The sequence below is a fragment of the Chamaea fasciata genome, unplaced genomic scaffold (genome assembly GCF_029207755.1).
Source record: "Chamaea fasciata isolate MVZ Bird 193981 ecotype frontalis unplaced genomic scaffold, bChaFas1.0.hap1 SCAF_4, whole genome shotgun sequence".
Classification (NCBI taxonomy): Eukaryota; Metazoa; Chordata; class Aves; order Passeriformes; family Sylviidae; genus Chamaea; species Chamaea fasciata.
This window is the reverse complement of record NW_027094089.1, coordinates 32,481,334-32,503,259: the sequence shown is the minus strand read 5'-3', so window position 1 is coordinate 32,503,259 and position 21,926 is coordinate 32,481,334. Positions and strand designations below refer to the sequence as shown.

At 44.7% G+C, this 21,926-nt stretch overlaps 1 protein-coding gene across 2 annotated transcripts in view; it reads left to right on the top strand.

The window, feature by feature from the left end:
- The first annotated feature begins 6,193 nt into the window (after positions 1-6,193).
- THBS4 (thrombospondin 4) overlaps positions 6,194-21,926 on the top strand; it is a 45,836-nt gene continuing 30,103 nt past the window's right edge. The window contains exons 1-3 of one of the 2 annotated variants that reach the window (XM_066181239.1): positions 6,194-6,302; positions 10,423-10,626; positions 21,491-21,738. In XM_066181239.1, the coding sequence (XP_066037336.1) occupies positions 6,215-6,302; positions 10,423-10,626; positions 21,491-21,738 (540 nt within the window). In that variant the 5' untranslated portion in view covers positions 6,194-6,214. Of the gene's footprint in view, positions 6,303-10,422; positions 10,627-21,490; positions 21,739-21,926 lie in introns of those variants that run through there. The other variant, XM_066181238.1, reaches the window with a different exon arrangement.

Sequence of the window (21,926 nt, the reverse complement as noted above, 5' to 3'; positions counted from 1 at the left end):
AGGACAACCCCTGCCTGGCTACAGCCTCCTTTCAGGTATTTGTGGAAAGCAGTAAAGTCTCCCTTGAGCCGCCTCCTTTTCACCAGGCTGAACAAATTCAGCTCTCAGCCCCTCCCCACAGGACTCGTGCTCCAGGGCCTTTCACAGTTCCTTTGCCCTTCTCTGGACTTGATCCAGCACCTCAGTGTCCTTCTTGAATTGAGAACTATGTCCTCTTGTCCTGTCACTACTTGCCTGGGAGAAGAGGACAGGCCCTGCCTGGGAACATGGTCCTTTCAGGTTGTATCCAGGTGGGGGTCAGCCTCTTGGGCAGGGGCACAGGTGGCCGGTACCTGTGATCCTGTGGAGAAATGTTGCAGCCGTAGTCCTCTTGAAATGCTTTTGGTACTGTCTGGCTGAACCCCCACCCTCTGGCCCTAACACTGCACACGGAGTTGTGACTTTTCAAAGAAAAAACAAACAAACAAACAAACAACGTGGCTCTAAATCAACTGTGAAGATCAGCCATCAGCAGTTTGGCTCTAGAAACAAGGAGCTCTAATCTTAAGTGACCAGTTTAGACCAGGTTACAATGGCTATAATGATAACCCATTCCAGTGTGGTTTTAACTGCACACCTTCAGAGGCATCAAGTTGTCAGCTCTTTGTTCCAGAGCTTGTGCAGTCGTGCCACAGCACATCTAAATGCTAAGTCAAGTTTCCATCCTCCCCACAAAAGGAAAAAATACCACACACTGACTAAAAAAACCCCTGCACTGACCACCTTTATTCAGGTCTTCTTTACATTAGGAGGAGAGTGAGAGTAAAGCTTAATATTTCCTTTCACTCTCCCAGAACCACAGTTTCAGATTCACGTGAAATTTGTGGAAGAAAGAAAGAAATTTATGCCACAGATCTCAGATAATTCTGCTCCATTTTATGAGGAACATGGGAGAGGAAATACATACCAACGTTTTTCCTCAGAAAAACATACCACTGGCAATGTTAACAGAAGCTTTTTTTTTTTTATTGCTACATTACATTTTTCTTTCTAAAGGCTTAGTTAAGATACATATTCTAAGGATATTTTTATGTCTTTTCTTCCCTACAGGCACCAGCTATCTTCTCAGTCTGTCCAGGTACTTTGCTTTGGTCCTTTCACCAGTTGAACTGAGATGTACTGACATGCAAAGCTCTGAAAGGGAATCGTAGATGCTAGCAGCTGTGATTCCAAAGATCTGTTTCTATAAGGAGTATTTTATGAAGGGCTTAATACTTATATCAGCCCTGTTTAGTATCTTTACTGATGACCTGAACAAGAGGATCAAGTGCACCCTTAGGCAGTTTGCAGTGGTGGGAGTGCTGATCTGCTGGAGGACAGGAAGGCTCTGCAGAGGGATCTGGACAGGCTGGATCATGGGCTGAGGCCAATGGTGTGAGGTTCAGCAAGGCCCAGGGTTGAGTCCTGCCCTTGGGTCACAACAGCCCCAGGCAGGGCCACAGGCTGGGACAGAGTGGCTGGAAAGGACCTGGGGGTGCTGGTGACAGTGACTGAACATGAGCCAGGCTGTGCCCAGGTGGCCAAGAAGGCCAATGGCATCCTGGCCTGGATCAGCAATGGTGTGGCCAGCAGGAGCAGGGCAGGGATTGTCCCCCTGTGCTGGGCACTGGTGAGGCCACACCTCAAATCTCATGTCCAGTTTTGGGCTCTTCACTTCAAGAAGGTCATTCTGGTGTTGGAGTGAGTCCAGAGAAGAGCAATGGAGGTGGTGAGGGTCTGGAGCACTCCTTTGAGGAGTGGCCAAGGGAGCTGGGGGTGTTTAGCCTGGAGAAAAGGAAGCTCAGGGAGGACCTTATCAAGTACCTGAAAGGACACTATAGATGAGAGGAGTTCAGTTTTTTATCCCAAGTAAGAAGTGTTAGAACAAGAGAAAATGGCCTCAAGCTGCATTAGGGAAGGTTTTTATTGGACATTATGAAAAATTTCTTCACTGAAAGGGTTGTCAAGCATTGGAACAAGCTGCCTAGGAAAGTAGTTGGAGTCACCATTCCTGAAAATGTTGAGGACATGTTTTAGTGGTGAATATGGTGGTGGTGCTGGGTTGACGGTTAGACTTGATGAAATTAAAGGTCTTATTTTAAGAAAAACCTAACCATTCTATAAGCTTTTCTGTCATATGGCTTTTCTTAGCAGGCTGCAAGAAGGCTTAGGAGGTAAATAGGGAAGTAAGCTTTGTATTGCCTTCAGGCCCAGTTTATCTGTGTGTTGTTGTGGAGTCAGGAGTGAAAATAAAAAAAGAGGCAATCTGTGCCTTCCCTCCCCCATATCAGGAACTTTTTCCTCTTGGTTGCCTACATGGAATTCCTATCAGTGTAAATGAAAAGTAAATAAGTGCATTGAAGATGGATATATGACTTGACTTGAAGAAGTGGAGCTTCAATTTGTGTTTTGGAAAAGCAAAAATTCTTTTGAAACCTGAAACCCTTGAAACCAACAATTTATTTTCTTTTTAATGAAGCAGGATCAAAACGAGGAATGTTGACATAAATATGAAAGGATGTGCTTTAGAGCTGATACTTCACTTGCCTTAAGATTTCTATGTCTTAATTGCCCATGAATCCTGATTTTTAATCATCCATATAATTCTATGAAAACAGTGAGTAGTCTGCTGATGCATATTAGGAACAAAACATGTTAGGTGAATTAAGCAGCAGGGTTCTTTTCTATTTCCCTTATCCCATTATTTGGAATTTGAACAAGTTACAGACACTTCTGTAAAGCAAAATCTGTAATGTTTGCAGCTTCTCTGTATTCTGTATGCTTAAAAACATATCAAATTACATAATCAGGGCAAACATTATCATGATTGAAGTTTTCTTGCAGATTCTATATAAAAAATTAGTCACATACTTATGACTTTCTTACAAAATGTGACTGACATTATAAAAGTTTCTTGGAAACACAATTGATTAATCATGTTAAATCATTCTTGCTTCTTATTTAACCCCCAGTAATTTAAGCTGGAGTTTGTACTTCAGAGAATACATAAGAGGGAAAAGGCAATTGCTAGTATTCCATTGTTTTTATTGAAAATGTTGATTAAAAGGTCAAATAGTCCCTTCCAGACAGAAGATAAACTTTCTACTTTGTGAAATCCCATAAAGAAGGTTGTGCTTGAGCACAAAATCCCCTTTAGTCTGTTACATATTCCAACATAAAACTCAGAACAGAAATGAAAACTGGAAAAATTACAGTGACCTTTACATGTACTAAGTTCTTCTAAACGTGGACTTAAGCTTTTGTTTATATATAGTGAACCTGTTCCCTTCTGTCATGTTGTATTGTGCCTCATGGGCTGTTTGCCAAACATTGCTTCCAGGTGCATTCTTTGTGAGTAAGCACAAAGAATAAGCAGATATAGAGCAAGAAAAAGAAAATGGCCCTCACAAATCTAACAGTAATGAATAAATAATACTACAGACAAAATCCTCCTCCTGTAGGGCTGGTTAGCACAAGTGCAAGAGACTCCTGTGTATTTAAATCAGAAGTAAGGAATGGTAAGTTATAATTACTTAGTAAATATTTTTGTCAGGTAAGGAAATCTTTCAAGAAAACATCTCATATGCTTTGATAAACTCAAACTCAGGAAATTCAAAGAACTTAATAAATGGCTGTAAATTACTGATGGTGTTCCCCTTAGGTGAAAGCAAACCCTCACTTATCCTTTTCTCACTCACTCTTTTTTTTTGTTATTGTTGTTGTTTGGTTTTGGTTTTTTGTTTTTGTCCAGAACTGTAATGATTCTGCAGACCTCTACAGTGTTTTTCTATCATGCACTTAAGCATGTGTTTGCAAAACATGCTCTTTGTTGAGTCGAGGCTTTTCCTTAATAAGCAGTTGAACATCATCAGTGCTGTTCTAGATCCATGTATTAGCCTTGCAGCATCTGCAATGTCCCCCCATGCTTTAGGCTGGGGACAAATTCTGAACTAACACTTCTTTTTAAGGACCTTACGATACTCGAAGTTCCTTCTTTTCTTTTGCTATCTTCTTGCCTCTTGCTTACCCCTTTTAGCCTTCCTTTTCTCCCTGCTCCACAGCACTCTGCACCTGATGATCTGCTTTTCTCACTCCCCTGTGCAGCTCTTGGCCAGCCCATTGACACTACCTGTGTCATCCTTTCACTTCCACTGCAAGGGGCGAGGATGTGGGAGCGAAGCTGACGTGTTTCTTCTTGTGTGGAGATGTATACAGAAGAGCAGTAGGGTCAGGAGGAGGAATAGCACCATGCTGTGACATAATGGATATGGCAGAGCATCCTTCTGCCTGGCAATGGGCAGAGGAGAGGAAGAAATGGGCAACTTAAGGAGCAGGTCAGCACTGCTAACAAGAATAAGCTAAGAAGTAAGGGTGTGTTGCAGGGTATATGCCATGTGGGGAGAGCAATTAGAGGACACGAAAATGGGCCAGCTGAAGGTATCTGAAAATCTCAGTGGGCCTGTGTTGGCGAGCAGCCCACAGCCGTGCTCTGTGTGGTGAAGAGCTGCTGGAACAGCCCCTTTGCAGCGCTTGCAGCCCCCGCCCTGCAGCGTGCTGTGTCTTGCCTCGCCCACAATGAGCCCCCCAAGGGCTGTTCCCTGTGGTGCTCCATAGATGTATGCACCAAGCCTGATGAGAATGAACATTAATCAACACTACTTTGCTCTCTTTAACATAAACTTTCTCTTCTATTGTTGCTCTACTTTTTATGATGTAAATAATATCAGACAGCTCCAACTTTTCCAGCTGAGTGTGGATAGCAAGCTGCGATGGGGCCAAGCAGGGCTTCCTGGATTTCTGACATGACAGATGTTAATCAGCAGAACTGATACATACAGAGATGTATAGGACAAAGAGAGCTGTGCAGCAGGATGGGAAGCTCACGATGTGTTCGCGTTTCTCACTTGCTCCCTTTCTCCTGTACTTTCTTAACATCAGCAGTGCAGAGGCTAGAATTTTCTGAAGTAGAAGACAAACAATGGAATAATGATATCCTGAGGGAACACACAGTGCTGAAAATTGTTGTAGTTGAAAGAAGAAGAGTTTTTTTTAAAAAAAGTTGACTTTGGCTAAGTTACTGAGTTTGGGAGTTTGCTAAGACAAACAGCCTTTTTCCATAGTCTCCATCTGGTCAGTCTGAGCACTCCCAATGCTTCTGAGCTCTTTAAATGAAACAAAGGAGCAGATGATACATTCCTCAGTTTGCCAGTCAGAGTCTTCTAGAAACCCAGTTTGCCCCAGGCTAAAAAAAAATTAAAAAAAAAAAAAAAAAAAAAAAGCGAACTATTTAAATTCCTACCAAGACCAAGTCTGCACACTAGAGCATCCCCATTTGTTTTGACTTCAGATATGCATGACAGAGAATCTAATATATTTAAACCTTAACAGTTGACACTAAACACCTGACTGCAGAGCAGGCAGAGAGACTTGTGAGAGGGCTTTGCAGAGACGACAGCTGTATTGTTGTCAGAAGGCACAAAGAAATGTGTGGTCACCATTTGCTGAACATAGAAAGGGAGGCAAGAAATGTTTTCAAGTAAAATCGTGACACCTTTAAGTTAAGCATCCTGAAGTCAGCAGGACTAGGTAAACAAGGGTGCATTATCTTTATGCTTCTGACAGTCCTCTACATCCCTCACCAGGCTGGTGGTTCTCTGAAGGACTGCTTGCAACAGCGCTGGACTTGCTGTCCCTCCTGAACTTAAAGAAATCTTACTTGCCTTTTAAAGCACACTCAATTCACTTTTGGGGCCATCTTCTTGTGACTCGTAGTAAGCTTAGCGGCTTATTAACCATTGCACTCCATGATCTTAAATGTCTTTTCCTACTAACCAACTCTGTGATACTATGAATTTAAAGCCATTAAACACATTTCATTTTCCAGGGCTCCTCAAAGGGCAGACTCCAGACAGGGTCCTCACAGGTGTTGACTTCGGGTGGTATCGCCAGGATCTCCGGTTCTGTCCGAGCCACCTCCACCGGTGCCAGTTCCCAGCTCGGGTCCCGACGCCGCACTCCCTCCTGGTCCACCCCAGCTCTCGGCTGTCCCCCGCCGCGGCCCCCGCCCGCCTCCGGGGGGGAGCCTCGGCCAATGGCCCGCCGCCTGCGCCCGGCCCCGGGGCCGCCCCCGTTAAACGGCGGGGCCCGGCGTGGAGCGGTGGCCGTCCCTCGCCGCCCTGCCCGGCCCGCGGCCGCCATGGGGTGCGAGAGCGGCGCCGCGCTGCTGCTGCTGCCGCTCGCCCTGCAGCTATGCCCGGCCCGCGCCGCCGCGCCCGCCCCCCGAGGTAAGGACCCGGCACGGAGCGCGCTCTGCTTTTCCCTCTAACACTGGGGAGGTTCTGGGCTTGCGGCGTCCCGTCCCCTGCCCTCCGCCGGGAGCCCTGCCTGGCAGCGGAAGGGAACACCTCTGCAGGTGCTAGGGAAGCCGGAGCCGCGGCGGGCAGCGGGAGCCGCCGCTGCCCGTCGGGGCGCGGGGCCCGCCCGCGGAGCCGCCCCGCCGGGCTAGCGGTGGGCACCGGAGGAGATGGCGATGTAGCCGCTGTCAGTCGCCCCCATGCAGCCTGCAAAAAGTGTTTTTGTAGGTGTGCTGGTAGGTGCGTGGAGCGTCTGAATAGCCCTTTTTCGGCTGCAAGTTCTCCTAAATGAGAAGTGAATTTCTAAACCGTGAAAACTCTTTGAGAAAACTCTACTACATAGTAAACTTCGTAGGAAAACTAGTTCTTCTAAACCCAGGATTGCCGTGGTAATGTTATGCGCGTACTAAGTCTGGAGCTGCAGTATTTTAGAGCTTGAGTTAAGTGGGTGGTATCGCTCTGCGGTAGCAGCTTGTGACTGGAACCATCTCGGCTGCCGAGTGCAGCAGTTAGTGCAACTTCGTGCTACTCCAAGAGCCTTAAAGCTGCCTGTGGTTTTCGTTACGTTTTTAACTCCCTCCACTGCCTCAAATAATGATTTTTGACATTTCAATCGGTTATTACTTAAGCGTATCTAAAAGACAGCCAATCAAAACAATACAGCTCATTTCCAAAAGCCTTTTTTGAAGACCTTTACAATGTGAAGACGTTTCAAAGAATTGTTGTAATGACAAATTACATATTACCGAATTTTTTAAAAAAGCCAGATTTCTAACCTGTCAGAGGCAGTGGCCAATGAAAAACTCTCAACAAGGGATGCTTTCAGCTTCGTGGGGTCAGTGGGAAATTGTTGTGGTAGGGGTTAGGGTTTTACTCCAGGTGTCTGAGCCATTAATAATTACCTTGAAGAGTGCTGAACAGTAGTGGAGCAGTGTTTACACCTGTAGTTATGATTAGACGTGGCCAGAAAACAGCCTTGGAAGGTCTTAAAAAGTTGGTGTGATATGGCAACAGAGTTAGAGGAAAGAAAGGGTGTTTTAAGTTCCATGCTCTCCTGTGTCACTGATTTCACTCCTCCATACCCCCTTATCCTAGCACTTCCCATCGAGTCTTCTAGCTCTCATCTGAAGAGCTGGCCTTGGTGGGTTTGGGCGGATTTCCAAAATGTGGTTTACCACTGTCTCACCATGTAGCTCAATTGGTTAGAAAGGTGAGCAACTCTATTCTGGGAACCACGGAAGGAAAGTGGAGGAGAGAATTCCTGGTCTGTCCCACAAGCAGGCTCAGTTTAGTCCAGTGGGTATGCACACTTGTGCTTGAAGGCACGAAGACATGTTGGAGTTTTCAATCTATTGCATGGATTAAAACCAGCTGCTTGTGCCTTTCAGCTTTGGCAGTCCTATTCTATACATTCACTTTCAAGTATGCCTTTCCACAGAGAGGAACAAAGACACAAGGTTCTTCAGAAAGTGAAATGTGAAGTCTTTGCAGATCTTTTTTTCCCTGTTCCCCCCAAACAGATAATTGTCTCTATAATGGCCAAGGGCTGTCTCTTTCTGCCAGCTCTGCTAAAGATATAAAATGAATTTTCATAACCTCCTCATTCTTCTGCTAGCTGCACTTGCTAGCATGTGTGTAAGTTGTGCTTAAGGATGAATCTGATCATGTAGTGCATCCTTGTCCTTGTCAGTGAAGATATCCTAGGAGAGAGTTTGGTAAAATGGTGCTGAAGGATCTGGCTAAGACACTGTGTGTTGTGGAACACAACTGCCAAACCAATCTGAATATTAATTTAAATATGCAAATTACAAAAAGTTCAGTAAATGTTTTCTGTAATGTTAGACAGATGTTTTACGGTGTTTAGTCATTACTTCTGTAATATTTTTAAGTGACTCTAGCATAGATTTAATGAGTATCACAGGAATTGATAGAAATTCAGCCAACAGACCTAGAGCTGAACAAAACGTATAGCTATATTTCATGCTCTCAAAGTCTTTGGTATTGTATTGCATTGCTCCAGCTTAGGAAACACAGCTGTATTTTATGAATGGCTATTCCTTGTAAAACGCTGTTGACCAGAGTAGTGAGTTGCATTTGGGCAGTTTATTTGCTCTCTCTGCACTAAATGTGATGAAGTACCCAGCCTTTTGCTGCTGCTTTCCATGTCACTGGTTTCAGTGGAAGCAGTGGTTGGCCTGGGATACTGTCAATCTGAACTGAGTGAAAGAGAAATCTTTTGTCCAGGTCCACCTTACATATATGTTTCTTAGTTGTTGGACAGTAGTATTACTAGTACATGCAAATCAAGAGCGTGATATTTTGTAGTGTGTCCTGAAGATTCTCTGTAGAGTCATGAGATCCTTACACCCAATACAAGTGTAGACTGCAGAGATTATTTCAATGACTTCATGAAATGAAGGGGAAAAGGTCTTCATTTTTTCGGAAATAACATTAGTATCTAAATGAATGGAGGCTTCAGAATGAGTGATGGGAGCAGCATGAACCCACAGTATAAGGGAACAGGGTTTCCCACATATTTGTGGGAAGGTCTGTGTGCCTATATGGTTGTTCTTTGGGTGCTTTTCAGTCTTTTCCTGTGTGTAGCATATGGAAACAGTGGAATGGTAGGATGACCTCACCACCCTATAGACAACAAACAGCTTTGGGGTTGTGCTGCATAGACAGGGCTTATCTGCAAAGGTCCACCTGTGCTTTTCAGCTTGGGAAACTATAAACTTATTAGTACAACCATGGGCTTGAATCAAGCTAAGGCACAATGTGCTCTCACGTGCCTTTGCTGTCTGCCTGGTGTTACAGCTCTTCTCTGGTGATAGCTCTAGAGTATTGTTCTGGTGTGGGAGAAAAATACGGTTCAGCTGTGGTAGGCCTATGGAGTGTCAGTGATGTACACTGGCTCAGTGTGCTCTTATATTTAAATAATTCTTGTGCATAATCATTTTTCAGACTTTACTGCTAGGGTATATTATATAAACTGCTTATTTTATATATATATTTATTTATATATATATATATACTGCTTTAATTGTGGAGTGTTGGAATAGGAGATAATCAAGAAACCTTATGGACGAGTTTATTGAATTTGGAGATGTTGTGGATTTAGGAACATTGAGGAAAACCCCAGTTTGTTGTTTCAGTCCCATAAGGGACATAGGTGACATATATATGTGTAAAATCATGAACTCTTTGCTGATGCATTGTGGAAAAACTAACATAAAAATTTGAAACAATTTCACTATGCTTTCAGGGTTTGTGGGTTTTGTTTTGGTTCGTTGATTGTTTTTTGTCCGGCCTCTCTTTCTTTTTTTTTTTCTGTGCCAGAAGGGAACGATGAGTCTTATTTGTAAAATATATATTCTGAAAAGCCAGTGAAGTGAGAAGAATGTTGTGAAAATCATATTGCTTACCTGGCTTTTTGGCATTTTAATTGGTGCCCTGCAAATGCTATCAAAGGATGAACACTCTGGAAATCTGTCTGAAAATCTCAATGCTGAATCCTTATCCAATTAATCTGTGAACACAAACATCTGAATTTATGAAAGCAAAAATAGGTTAAAAAGCTTTCTGTTGAGGTGAATCCTCAGAAGAAGGTTTGAGATCTCCCAAAAATATTTGAGATATTTGAATATTTGAATACCTCAATTTGAAGACCAGTTATTTCTGGGTTAGTAACTTATCAATAATTCCTTTGAAAAATAAAAATTGCTAAAATAGTATCAGTTGCAACAAATTATAGATATTTTGATAGAATCATAGAATAGTTGTAGCTGGCAGGCACCATCTAGTCCAAACTTGCTGCACGTGTGGGGATATATTTCACTAGACCAGATTGCTTAAGATATCCCTTCTGGTGCCAGGGATTTGGACTTCATGATCTTTACAGATGATCATCATATTGATAATTTCTTTAAATTTTATTTTGGGTAGGAAGAGTGTACACTGTCCAATATGTGGCTTCAAATCACATTTTTCTTTGGTCATTATTATATTTAATTTTCTGTTGAAATTTTCTTTTTTTTCCCCTCCCCTCCAGTTTTTGATCTTCTTCCTTATTCCAACAAGCGAGTGGTACTGAACTTCTTGCAACAAGCATTTGGGGATCCTATGCTGAATGAAGTGTACTTGCTCTCAACATTCAAATTGCAGCCAAAGAGCACAGCCACTGTTTTTGGCCTATATTCATCAGCTGACAACAGCAAGTATTTTGAATTTACGGTAATGGGACGGATGAGTAAAGGTGAGTTGTTTGGAATGTGTATGGTAGAACAGGTGTTGGATCCATAGTTCCTGGTGTGTGACAGATGAATGTTGGCAACTGTGTGATTAACCTTTGTGCTTGAGCCATTCTTGTTGCACTTTTCACATCCCCTCTCACTCCTTCATCTCTTTGCTTCATCTCCTTCATGCTGCTGTCTCCTGGCCAGGGGAAGCTGACCTCAGTCAGCTGGTATCTCTGCTGTGATGCTTACTCTGAGCAATGCTGAGAAAGGAGGAAAAAAACATGGAAAATGGAGCAAGGACTCAATTTGGTTTGCTCTCGCTCTCTCTCTCTCTCTCTCTCTCTCTCTCTCTCTTTTTTTTCTTTTTTTTTTTTTTCTTTTTTTTTTCCCCCAGGGACAATCACTGGTTCATATTACTGAGGAATTCAAGGGACACACGCACATGCTGCCTCATGCATATGAAAGGCAGGTTCTTGTTCAGCTGACCCTGGAGGTTAGATGTGACTATGCAAGACAAATATTCCTGGCACTTACAAGATCTGTTGGGTGAAATAAAGTGTTTGTTCTTTATTTACTGGAATTAGTTAATCAGGAATCAGAGTAGGAACTGCAGCAGTTTTGGAAATAATTTCATTTATCTGTGTTTTGGTTTAGGAAGACAGGTATCTGCTAGGTAAAATTACAATCAGAGGCTCTTTGGCAAAGATTTGGGAAATAGGAATAGCAGTTCTTTACTAGTATGTAATACAAAGCAAACAAACACAAAAAAAACTCCCCCCCCCCACCAAACAACTACAGCATTAATGACAAACGACAACAGTACCAAGAACCTTGAGGGCTTTGTTTCACAAAACCCAGGGCAGTTTGGTTTCGGTGTCCCTACAGGATCTTCAGAGCACTAAGCTGAAAGAGTGGAAAAGTCCCGGGCTGGTAGCTGGGATGGCAGGGTGTCCCGGCAGGCAGGGGCGGGATGTCTCGGCAGCGCAGGGGGTGCAGGGTCACGCTGTAGCAAGAGGAGCAGCGCCGAAGAAGCTTATGGCGAGGCAGAGCCTGGACCAGCTCCCCGTGGGTGGCCGGGAAAACTCTGGATTCAGGCCGACCTAGTGATAGTAGATTTCTCAGGACTGGATCCCTTTGGCCACAGTGAAACTCCTCCAGCCAGCAACAGCCGTTCTCCGCTCGGCGTGCTTTGCGGCGGCTGAGCTCCTCAAGGAGCGGCAGACACGCGTCTCCCCGAACGCCGGAAAAAGAAAAGCACGCAGCTGCCTCAAGCTTTGTCTTTTACTTGCGTTATCTCCCCTTTCCACCTTTTGTCTACCTCTTTGTTTCGGTTAAGTACTCTCAAGTATCCAACACTTGGTCTCCTTGGTAACTTGTGGGGAAAAAATTCTTTAGAGAAAGAAGGAACAAACCTAACCCCCAACATTATCCACCCCGAATTTTTTTCTCATACTAGCATATTACATTGAGTTTTAACTGTTAAAAATACATATATATATGCAAATATGGATACAGCCACATTGTCATGGGTAGTTCACTCCAAAACAAGGTCCCCTTGAGGTATGCATCGGGTCTCTCCATTCTTTTGCATCACCCACCAGGTGCAACCTGGTCCCTGAGCGAAGACAACCCCACGGATGGGATTGTCTTTGCTGGAGGCAGGATTAATCTAAACAGTTTTTCCCAGCATACTTCTCATGTGTACCACTGGAACCTTATCTCCGTTTGTCTTTTGCAAGGGCTCAGATTGGGCAGGACCTGCTCGGTTGGTGGAACTTCGAGTGTTCACCAACCAGGTGGCTTTTGCTAAATTAGTATCCTAATTCTTGAAGGTTCCCCCACCCAGTGCCTTCAAGGTAGTTTTAAGCAGGCCATTGCACCGTTCAACTTTCCCAGCCGCTGGTGCATGATAAGGAATATGGTACATTCACTCAATGCCATGTTCTCTAGCCCAGGTGCTTATAAGACTATTCTTGAAATGAGTCCCATTGTCCGACTCGTTTCTTTCAGGGGTGCCATGTCTCCACAGGACTTGTTTTTCCAGGCCCAGGATGGTGTTCCGGGCAGTAGCATGAGGCACAGGGTAGGTCTCCAACCATCTAGTGGTGGCTTTTACTATGGTTAGCACATAATGCTTGCCCTGGCGGGTTTGGGGAAGGGTGATGTAGTCAATCTGCTAGGCTTCCCCATATTTATATTTGGACTACTGCCTACCATACCATAAGGGCTTCACCCGCTTGGCTTGCTTGATTGCAGCACATGTCTCACAGTTATGGATAACTTGAGAAATACTGTCCATGGTTAAATCCACCCTTCGGTCTCGGGCCCACTTATAGGTGGCATCTCTGCTTTGATGACCCGAGGCATCATGGGCCCATCGGGCTAGGAACAACTCTCTCTTGTGTTGCCAATTTAAATCTATCTTTGACACTTCTATCTTGGCAGCCTGATCTACCTGCTTGTTGTTTTGGTGTTCTTCATTAGCCCGACTCTTGGGAACATGGGCATCTACATGGCAGACTTTCACAGGCAGCTTCTCTACACAAGTGGCAACGTCTTTCCATTCATCAGCAGCCCAGATTGGTTTTCTTCTACGCTGCCAGTTGGCCTTTTTCCACCTTTCTAGCCAGCTCCACAGAGCATTGGCTACCATCCACGAATCAGTGTAGAGGTAGAGCTTTGGCCACTTCTCTTTTTCAGCAGTGTCAAGGGCTAATTGAACAGCTTTGAGTTCAGCAAGCTGACTTGATCCCCCTTCTCCTTCAGTGGCTTCTGCAACCTGTCGTGTGGGGCTCTATACGGCTGCTTTCCACTTACGGTTTTTTCCCACGATGCGACAGGAACCATCAGTGAAAAGAGCATAGTGTGTTTCTTCTGCTGGCAGTTGGTTGTACAGAGGAGCTTTTTCAGCCCGTGTCACTTGTTCTTGTTCTTCTTCGTCCATGAGACCGAAGTTTTCTCCTTCCGGCCAGTTTGTAATTATCTCCAAAATCCCAGGGCGATTTGGGTTTCTAATACGGGCACGCTGTGTGATGAGGGCAGTCTATTTGCTCTATGTGGCATTGGTGGCATGGTGCGTGGAGGGAGCCTTTCTTTTAAACATCCACCCCAGCACTGGTAGTCGGGGTGCCAAGAGGAGTTGTGCTTCTGTGCCGATCACTTCTGAGGCGGCTTGAACTCCTTCACAGGCGGCCAAGATCTCCTTCTCTGTGGGAGTGTAGTTGGCTTCAGATCTTCTGTAACTTCGACTCTAGAATCTCAGTGGTCGGCCTCGGGTCTCTCCTGGCACCTTCTGCCAAAGGCTCCAGGACAAACTGTTGTTCCCGGCTGCAGAATAAAGCACATTCTTCACATCTGGTCCCGTCCTGACTGGGCCAAGGGCTACTGCATGAGCAATCTCCTGCTTGATCTGGGCAAAGGCTTGTTGCTGTTCAGGGCCCCAGTGGAAATTGTTCTTTTTGCGGGTAACCAGGTAGAGAGGGCTTACGATCTGACTGTACTCAGGAATGTGCATTTTCTAAAAACTTATGGCTCTTAGAAAAGCTTGTGGTTTTTTTTTGCTGGTCGGTGGAGACATTGCTGTGATTTTATCAATGACCTCAGTGGGGATCTGCCGCTGTCTATCTTGCCACTTTACTCTCAGGAACTGGATTTCTCTGGCAGGTCCCTTGACTTTGCTCTTCTTGATGGCAAACTCGGCTTTCAGCAAAATCTGGATGATCCTCTCTTCTTTCTTGAACACTTCAGCTGCAGTCTTTCCCTACACAATGATGTCATCGATGTACTGTAGATGTTCTGGAGCTTCACTCTTCTCTAGTGCAGCTTGGATCAGCCCATGGCAGATGGTGGGGCTGTGTTTCCACCCCTGGGGCCGCCGATTTTAGGTGTACTGCACGCCCCTCCAGGGGAAAGCAAACTGAGGCCTGCATTCTGCAGCTAGAGGAATGGAGAAAAATGCATTGGCAATGTCAATAGTGGCATACCACTTCGCTGCCTTGGACTCCAGCTCGTACTGAAGTTCCAGCATGTCTGGCACAGCAGCGCTCAGCGGTGGAGTCACTTCATTCAATGCACGATAGTTTACAGTCAGTCTTCATTCTTCATCAGACTTGCGCGCAGGCCATATGGGGCTGTTGAAGGGTGAGTGGGTTTTGCTGACTACCCCTTGGCTCTCCAGCTCACGGATCATCTTGTGGATGGGGATCATGGCGTCCCGATTTGTCCGATACTGCCGACGGTGCACTGTCGAGGTGGCAACATGTACTTGTTGTTCTTCTACCTTCAGGAGTCTCACTGCAGATGGGTTCTCTGATAGTCCCGGCAAGGTGTTCAACTGCTTCATGTTCTCTGTCTCCACAGCAGCTATTCCAAAAGCCCATCTGAGTCCTTTAGGGTCTTTATAATATCCATTCCTGGGGAAGTCTATGCCCAGAATACATGGAGCCTCTGGGCCGGTCACAATCGGAAGTTTCTGCCACTCCTTCCCGGTCAGGCTCACCTCGGCTTCAACCAGAGTCAGTTCCTGTGATCCCCCCGTCACCCCGGCAATGGAAATCGGTTCTGCCCCCACATGTCCCGATGGCATTAGAGTACACTGCGACCCAGTATCTACCAAAGCTTCGTATTTTTGTGGCTCTGATGTGCCAGGCCATCGAATCTACACAGTCCAAAAAACTCGATTTTCCCGTGCCTCTTCCTGGCTAGAGGCAGGGCCCCTCTAGCACTGGTTATTATTCCTTTCTTGGACATACATGGTAGAGGTTTCTTCGAGGGAATTTGACACAGCATTCTCACTTCCGTAATACCTGGCAGCTTGCTCATGGGAGGCTGAGGCTACCTTCATTCTAGTGGAACTCCCTCTGTTAGCGTTTCTCTCCTTGAGCTTACGTACCCGTGCTGCCAGGACAGAAGTAGGTTTCTTATGCCACGCTCCCATGTCTTCTCCATGGTCCCGCAGATAAAACCACAGGTCAGCTCGAGGGGTGTACCCTCTCTCTCTCACTGGGGGATGTTGGGCTCTGATTCTGGGGCCTGTGACTCGCACCGGTGCTACATGGGAACTGTTCCTTCTCATCTCCTCTCTCATTTCCCTCATCTCGTCTTTGAGTTCCTTCACCACTCAGAGACATGAGCCTGCATTGGGCCACTGATCATACTTTCATAATTTCTGAGCTTGTTGGCAGCAGAACTCACTGTCTCTCGGTTATCTTCGGCATTAATTGTTGCGATGAATGTGGTGTATTGGGATGGTCCATGAGTTGCCAGATTCCACAACATGTGCCCTGTGCTTTTAACTTTGTCGGGGTCATTATCATGCTGTCCGGTCCTCTCAAAAAGTACTTCCAATACTGCCACTTCTCTCAACTGTTGGATTTCTTCCTCAAGGGTCTTCCATCGCATTCTATTGTTGTGCTCTTGCATTCTGTCTCTGTGGACAAATTTCTCTCTCACACTCATTAGAAGTCGTTCCCAAAGGGGAAGGGGCCTTTGCTCTCTTACAAATACCTGATTTATACCTGAGTCCTGGGTCAAGGGTCCCAAATTCCTTGCTTCAGCACTATCCAGTTGCACACCTGTACCCATAAGGTCCCAGACTCGAAGTAGCCAGGCTGTATAAGCCTCACGTCCTCGTCGTGCAATATCTTTTTGCAGATTACGTAGACTTTCATATGTCAGGGACTCAGTGATGATGTCAACCTGTGGCTCCTCTGTGGACTGTGAGGACCCTCCTTTCTTATCCTTAATACCAGGATCTGACGATTTCACTTTACACTTCCTTGTTTCCACAGGGGCGACTGCTGCTGGCTGTGGCTGCCCTTGTGGTTCAGCTGGAACCTGGACAGTTGTAACGTCTGTGGGTTCCACTGCTGCACCATCAGTCTCTGCCTTCTCGGGGCAGGGGGAGGGTTTTTCATGAGCTGGGGAAATGTATTCCTTCAGCATTTGGCCTATCTCTTTTACCAGAACCTCAACCCAATCCGGGTGGGTCCTTTCTGAGGCAGGCTGTGGGGCAGAGTCAGGCTCTGGGGTATCATCCCTATTCTGTGGGGTAGGTATCAGGGTGGTTATCCAGGTCAATCTTCCCTTATCTCTGAATGCTAAATAGAATACGCCTATTAGCAGCACTAGCCATTGTATGATATCATTAGCATTCAGAGAGGATTTAAACCCTTCAAAAACTGGTGGGGCAGACCCAAAGAGATGGGTAAAGGGTTGGGAAAAAGAAACTTCCCCCGGTGTCATTTCCTCACAGTAGGTACAATTGTTAAAGTAACTCCAAAAACACACAGTTAGTGTACGATAGCCCTGAATCCATGTGCCTGCCTTCCAGAGGAAATTAAAAATCCATGAGTTCTTCACTTTATTAAGCCACAAAATAAACTGGATGACAGTCACAGTAGCCTTAGTTATAGGGCCCATGTTTAGATAAGGGCCTGCAAATGGAAGGAATACAGCCACAACCACATGCCACCGAAACCAGGCTAAGTTAGACTACATGATGCAGCCTAATGAGGTTTTTATATCCAACGCACACAAAAGAAACTACTAGGTTAGTTAAGAACTGCTATTTCTCTTCCCTTTTCTTTTCTCAGTGCCCTCAAGGCACACGTTGGGCACCAAAATATGTCTTGGTTTAGGAAGACAGGTATCTGCCAGGTAAAATTACAATCAGAGGCTCTTTGGCAAAGATTTGGGAAATAGGAATAGCAGTTCTTTACTAGTATGTAATACAAAGCAAACAAATACAAAAAAAACTCCCCCCCCCACCAAACAACTACAGCATTAATGACAAACGACAACAGTACCAAGAACCTTGAGGGCTTTGTTTCACAAAACCCAGGGCAGTTTGGTTTCGGTGTCCCTGCAGGATCCTCAGAGCACTAAGCTGAAAGAGTGGAAAAGTCCCGGGCTGGTAGCTGGGATGGCAGGGTGTCCCGGCAGGCAGGGGCGGGATGTCCCGGCAGCGCAGGGGGTGCAGGGTCACACTGTAGCAAGAGGAGCAGCGCCGAAGAAGCTTATGGCGAGGCAGAGCCTGGACCAGCTCCCCGCGGGTGGCCGGGAAAACTCCGGATTCAGGCCGACCCAGTGATAGTAGATTTCTCAGGACTGGATCCCTTTGGCCACAGTGAAACTCTTCCAGCCAGCAACAGCCGTTCTCCGCTCGGCGTGCTTTGCGGCGGCTGAGCTCCTCGAGGAGCGGCAGACACGCGTCTCCCGAACGCCAGAAAAAGAAAAGCACGAAGCTGCCTCAAGCTTTGTCTTTTACCTGCATTATCTCCCCCTTCCACCTTTTGTCCACCTCTTTGTTTCGGTTAAGTACTCTCAAGTATCCAACACTTGGTCTCCTTGGTAACTTGTGGGGAAAAAATTCTTTAGAGAAAGAAGGAACAAACCTAACCCCCAACAATCTGTAAACCAGATTTAGTATATACTAGAATTTTAAGGTTCTGTAAAAAATTGTTGATTTATGTACATTATTGTTGCTACATTGACTTCACGACTGCTATAGTAATTTGCTACTGAGTAATTAGCTAAATTGAATATACTTTGAAATTCCAGTGAGTTAATACACAGGGAAAGTATTCAATATGCTGCAAAAGAAGGAAAGCACACCTTTTCATTAACATTGTAGGGGAATGAATTAGATAAAAATTGGTAGTTTTATCAGGTCTGCCAAAATCCTTCTGAGGTAAGGGAGTAAGAGCTCTGTGTGTTTTGGGAATGAGTAATACGTGGTTTCACGGCCTCATCAAAAGTGTCATACAATTCCTAACACTGACTTACTTAATTGCTAAATAAATGATAGATTACACATACTCGCTCTCCCTCTCACACATGCACGATTATATGTGTAAATGTTGTAGATATGTATAGGAACACACATGTGTACACACAAATGTGCCTATATACATGCAAGTTTGGAAATATCAAACTGATTTTCAGAAATACCTGCTTGTCTGGTGGTTACTGACAGTCTCTTCAATCTGTCAAAGTGTTTCTGGTGGAAGGTTACATGGTTTCTTTTGGTTTTGTCCTTCACTAGGTTGGTGTTTGAGAAGCATCTGTGTGACAGGAGAAACACAATAGTGGCGTATGTATAGGCAGCACAAAGCAACTTGTCCTATTGGTGACCAGTGTTGAGTAGGTGGGGTACATTTGTACCGTGTCTGTTGTAAAGGATTGACCTTGGACTGATGTAAAGGATTGGCCAAAGAGAGGGAAGCTTTTTGCATCAAGACTGTTCATTGGATCTCTTTGCCTCCTTATTACTTTAGAGCACCTTGTTCAAGGTGTATGGCAGTAAGCAAGTGGTAAACAGTGTTTTCACATGTGATTTCTCTGGAAGTCTTAGGGATCCCATATGGCTACTTCATGCAGTAAGTTAAACTGCATCCAGGAGATTGCCATGTCAGCTGCAAGTATAGGGTGTGTGAGTTGTGTATGATCCTCTCAAGATTGAACACCATTGCTTAAGTGGTGAACCAATGTTGGCGTCTCAGTAAAAGGCAGGGTCTTAATATCTGTGGTTTTGAAAGAATGAATAGTACTTTCTCTGCATGGTATTTCTAGTTATGCACCCAAATCTGATCTAAGGAGCTCAAAGCAGGCCTTACTTATACTTTAAAATGTCACATTTAGGAGTTTTGCTCCCAGTGGTTGCCTCACATTCTGTTTTTATTGTGGTATAACTGATAGCAACATGTTTATAACACCTAAATGTTTTTAAAAGCACAGGTCTAAATTACTGAGTTAACAGCTAAACTTACGATAGACAATTGTGCCTTTCAGAGACAAATAGCGTCCATGGATTTCTTATCCTTTTAAAATTATTCCTTTATGGACCAAACAGTAGTTAGTGCATAGAAGTATTGCAGTTAAACAATACTGTGAAGCAGCTCCTATTTTAATTGAAAATTTCTTTCTTAAGCAGTTTATGTGACACTCTAATGAATATCTGTAAAATATTCAAGCAGCAAACCTACTGCAGGGGCTTGGATGAGTTAAATCTTGGAGGTGGAGATTGTGATCCAAGAAAATCTCTCTTCAAAGGCCTACTCTAGTTTACCAGATGAATATTTGGCTTTGGCTGAGGAAAGAATACTTGATCCTCCTTCCAAGCCTGATTGCTCCTTGTCCTGAAACTATTCTGGCAGGGTGTGTTCTGGGCCCTGCCTCCATCTTCTGTTTCTTTCTCTAGGCTACTGTTGTGTTTGGTCACTCTGAATGCAGGGCCCAGATCCAAAGACCTTGCTTTCGTATGACCAGGCGTTCATAATATTCACAAAAATAAAATGCCTGCAATGTACTCTATCTTGCTGTGTCTTTGAGTTTGCCGAGGAATGCTACCTTTTAGCGAGTCACTGGTGACCTCATGCACCTTTGTGGAAATCTCAGCTTTGGCAGTGTTTTGACATAGACAGTAGTGAAAACATTCCTGATATTGATCACAGCTGCTGAGGCTCTAGCACTAGTGTAGAGTTCAAAGACGGAGACATACCCTGGCCCATTCATGCTGGTATAAATCTGGGTGGTTTTTTAATCATTAGACTGAGGAATTAGAAAAATTTTAGGGAGCATGTGTGCAGTTAAGTTGGGAGGTCACCAACAAACAGGTATCATAGCATCAAAGCAATTATATGAGTGTGTTATGGAAAGATGGGAAGGTAGTTTGTTAAATGAATAGAAATGGATGGTTTCAGTAGGTAGCTGTTATTAGGTCCAAAGCTAGTAAGAGCTTTTACCTCCACTATATCCACAATTTTTGGTTGACTTAGTGATCATTTGTGAGCTCTCACTTGATGCAACTGTAGCACCCATCTATGAATTTCAGACTTTAGCAAGAGGCAGCATGTAAATATTTAGATGCCAGGTGTCTGTGCAGCTTGATTCCTCATGCACATAACCGTTACGATCAGGAAGTAAGTGACTGTTGGCTGGTGATCAGTGAGATCTCGAAACAAGGTCTGTCTGAAATTGCAGGGTAGTTAAACCCTGCCCAGATGCATTCAGCTCATTGCTTCTGCAGATATGCAGTTGGAGAGTCAGGGACAGATTTTATGAAGAGAATGAGCTAGCTGATCTTAGAGATCTGGCTCACAGATTCTCGCTTACTGATCCAATTTCCTTGAGAAGGAGACTTTTTTTTCATATTATTAGCAGATATTTATTTGAAGTGTATTTGTCTACTGTTGTGGTTTTTTGGATGCATTTTACTTAATGAAATGAGGATTTTTATCAGGTAGGTCACTCACTAATGAGTGAGACAGAGCTGAGAGAAGGTTTAGTCATCTCTAGGAGTGAACTATGCCTTTTCTGCATTATACCTTGGTTTTACTGAATGTTTGTTACAGATAATTGCAGGTTACTGGTTTGGAAACATGCTTCCTTTGGTTTATAATTATGCATTTGAATACCCTCTTAGACAGCTCCACTGTATGCTGTATGCATCACTGAAATTGATTTTCTAGTTGTACACTTCTGCTACAGAGTATTTCTGGGTCTATCAGATATGTACCTGCCCAAGTGCTGACTGCAGGCTGCCTGCTACGCCCTGTAACTTCACCACTTGCCTTTAAGCACATTATGGCCTGTAAAATGACTTTGGTTAAGCCATTTAGAGAGGCCTGGACAATGCAGAGGAAAACTCGACATAGGCATCAGACCTTTACAAAATAGGGGGTCACGCGAGTGTCCTGCTAGTGCTGCTTTGAGAGTCAATGTAACATTTATTATTACCATTGTGTCTGCAGATGGGATGCGTTTACAAAAGCAGACATGTGGAAAGATACCAGAGCAATTGCAGATTTCCACAGGATGTTCCTTGATCAGCCTTGGGCTATCTGCTACCCTCTGATAGTCCTTCTGTGTGTTTTGTCCTAGCGGTGCTGCGCTATCTGAAGAGCGATGGAAGGCTGAATTCCGTGATCTTCAGCAACATCCAGCTGGCTGATGGGAAGCCCCACGCTGTCATCTTGTGGCTGAGTGGCCTGCAGCAGGGATTGAGCACAATAGAGTTGTATCTGGACTGCCTGCAAGTAGGTGCCATTGAGGACTTGCCAAAACCATTTTCAGCACTATCTCAGAAGGTGGTGGCAGCTGAGTTGCGCACTCTCCAGGAGAAGCCACAGGTGAGCATGGAAACTGGGAACAGGCTGAGGACTTAGAGAGATCACCAGTGAACGTCTGGATCACTGAATTCAAACCTCAGTCCTCACAGCAGCCAAGCTCTGTACAGTAATACTTTAATAATAAGTTGTGAAATATATGTAAATAGAAGCTCCCTAAGGAGCAGGTGAAATCTTAGCTCACATGAACC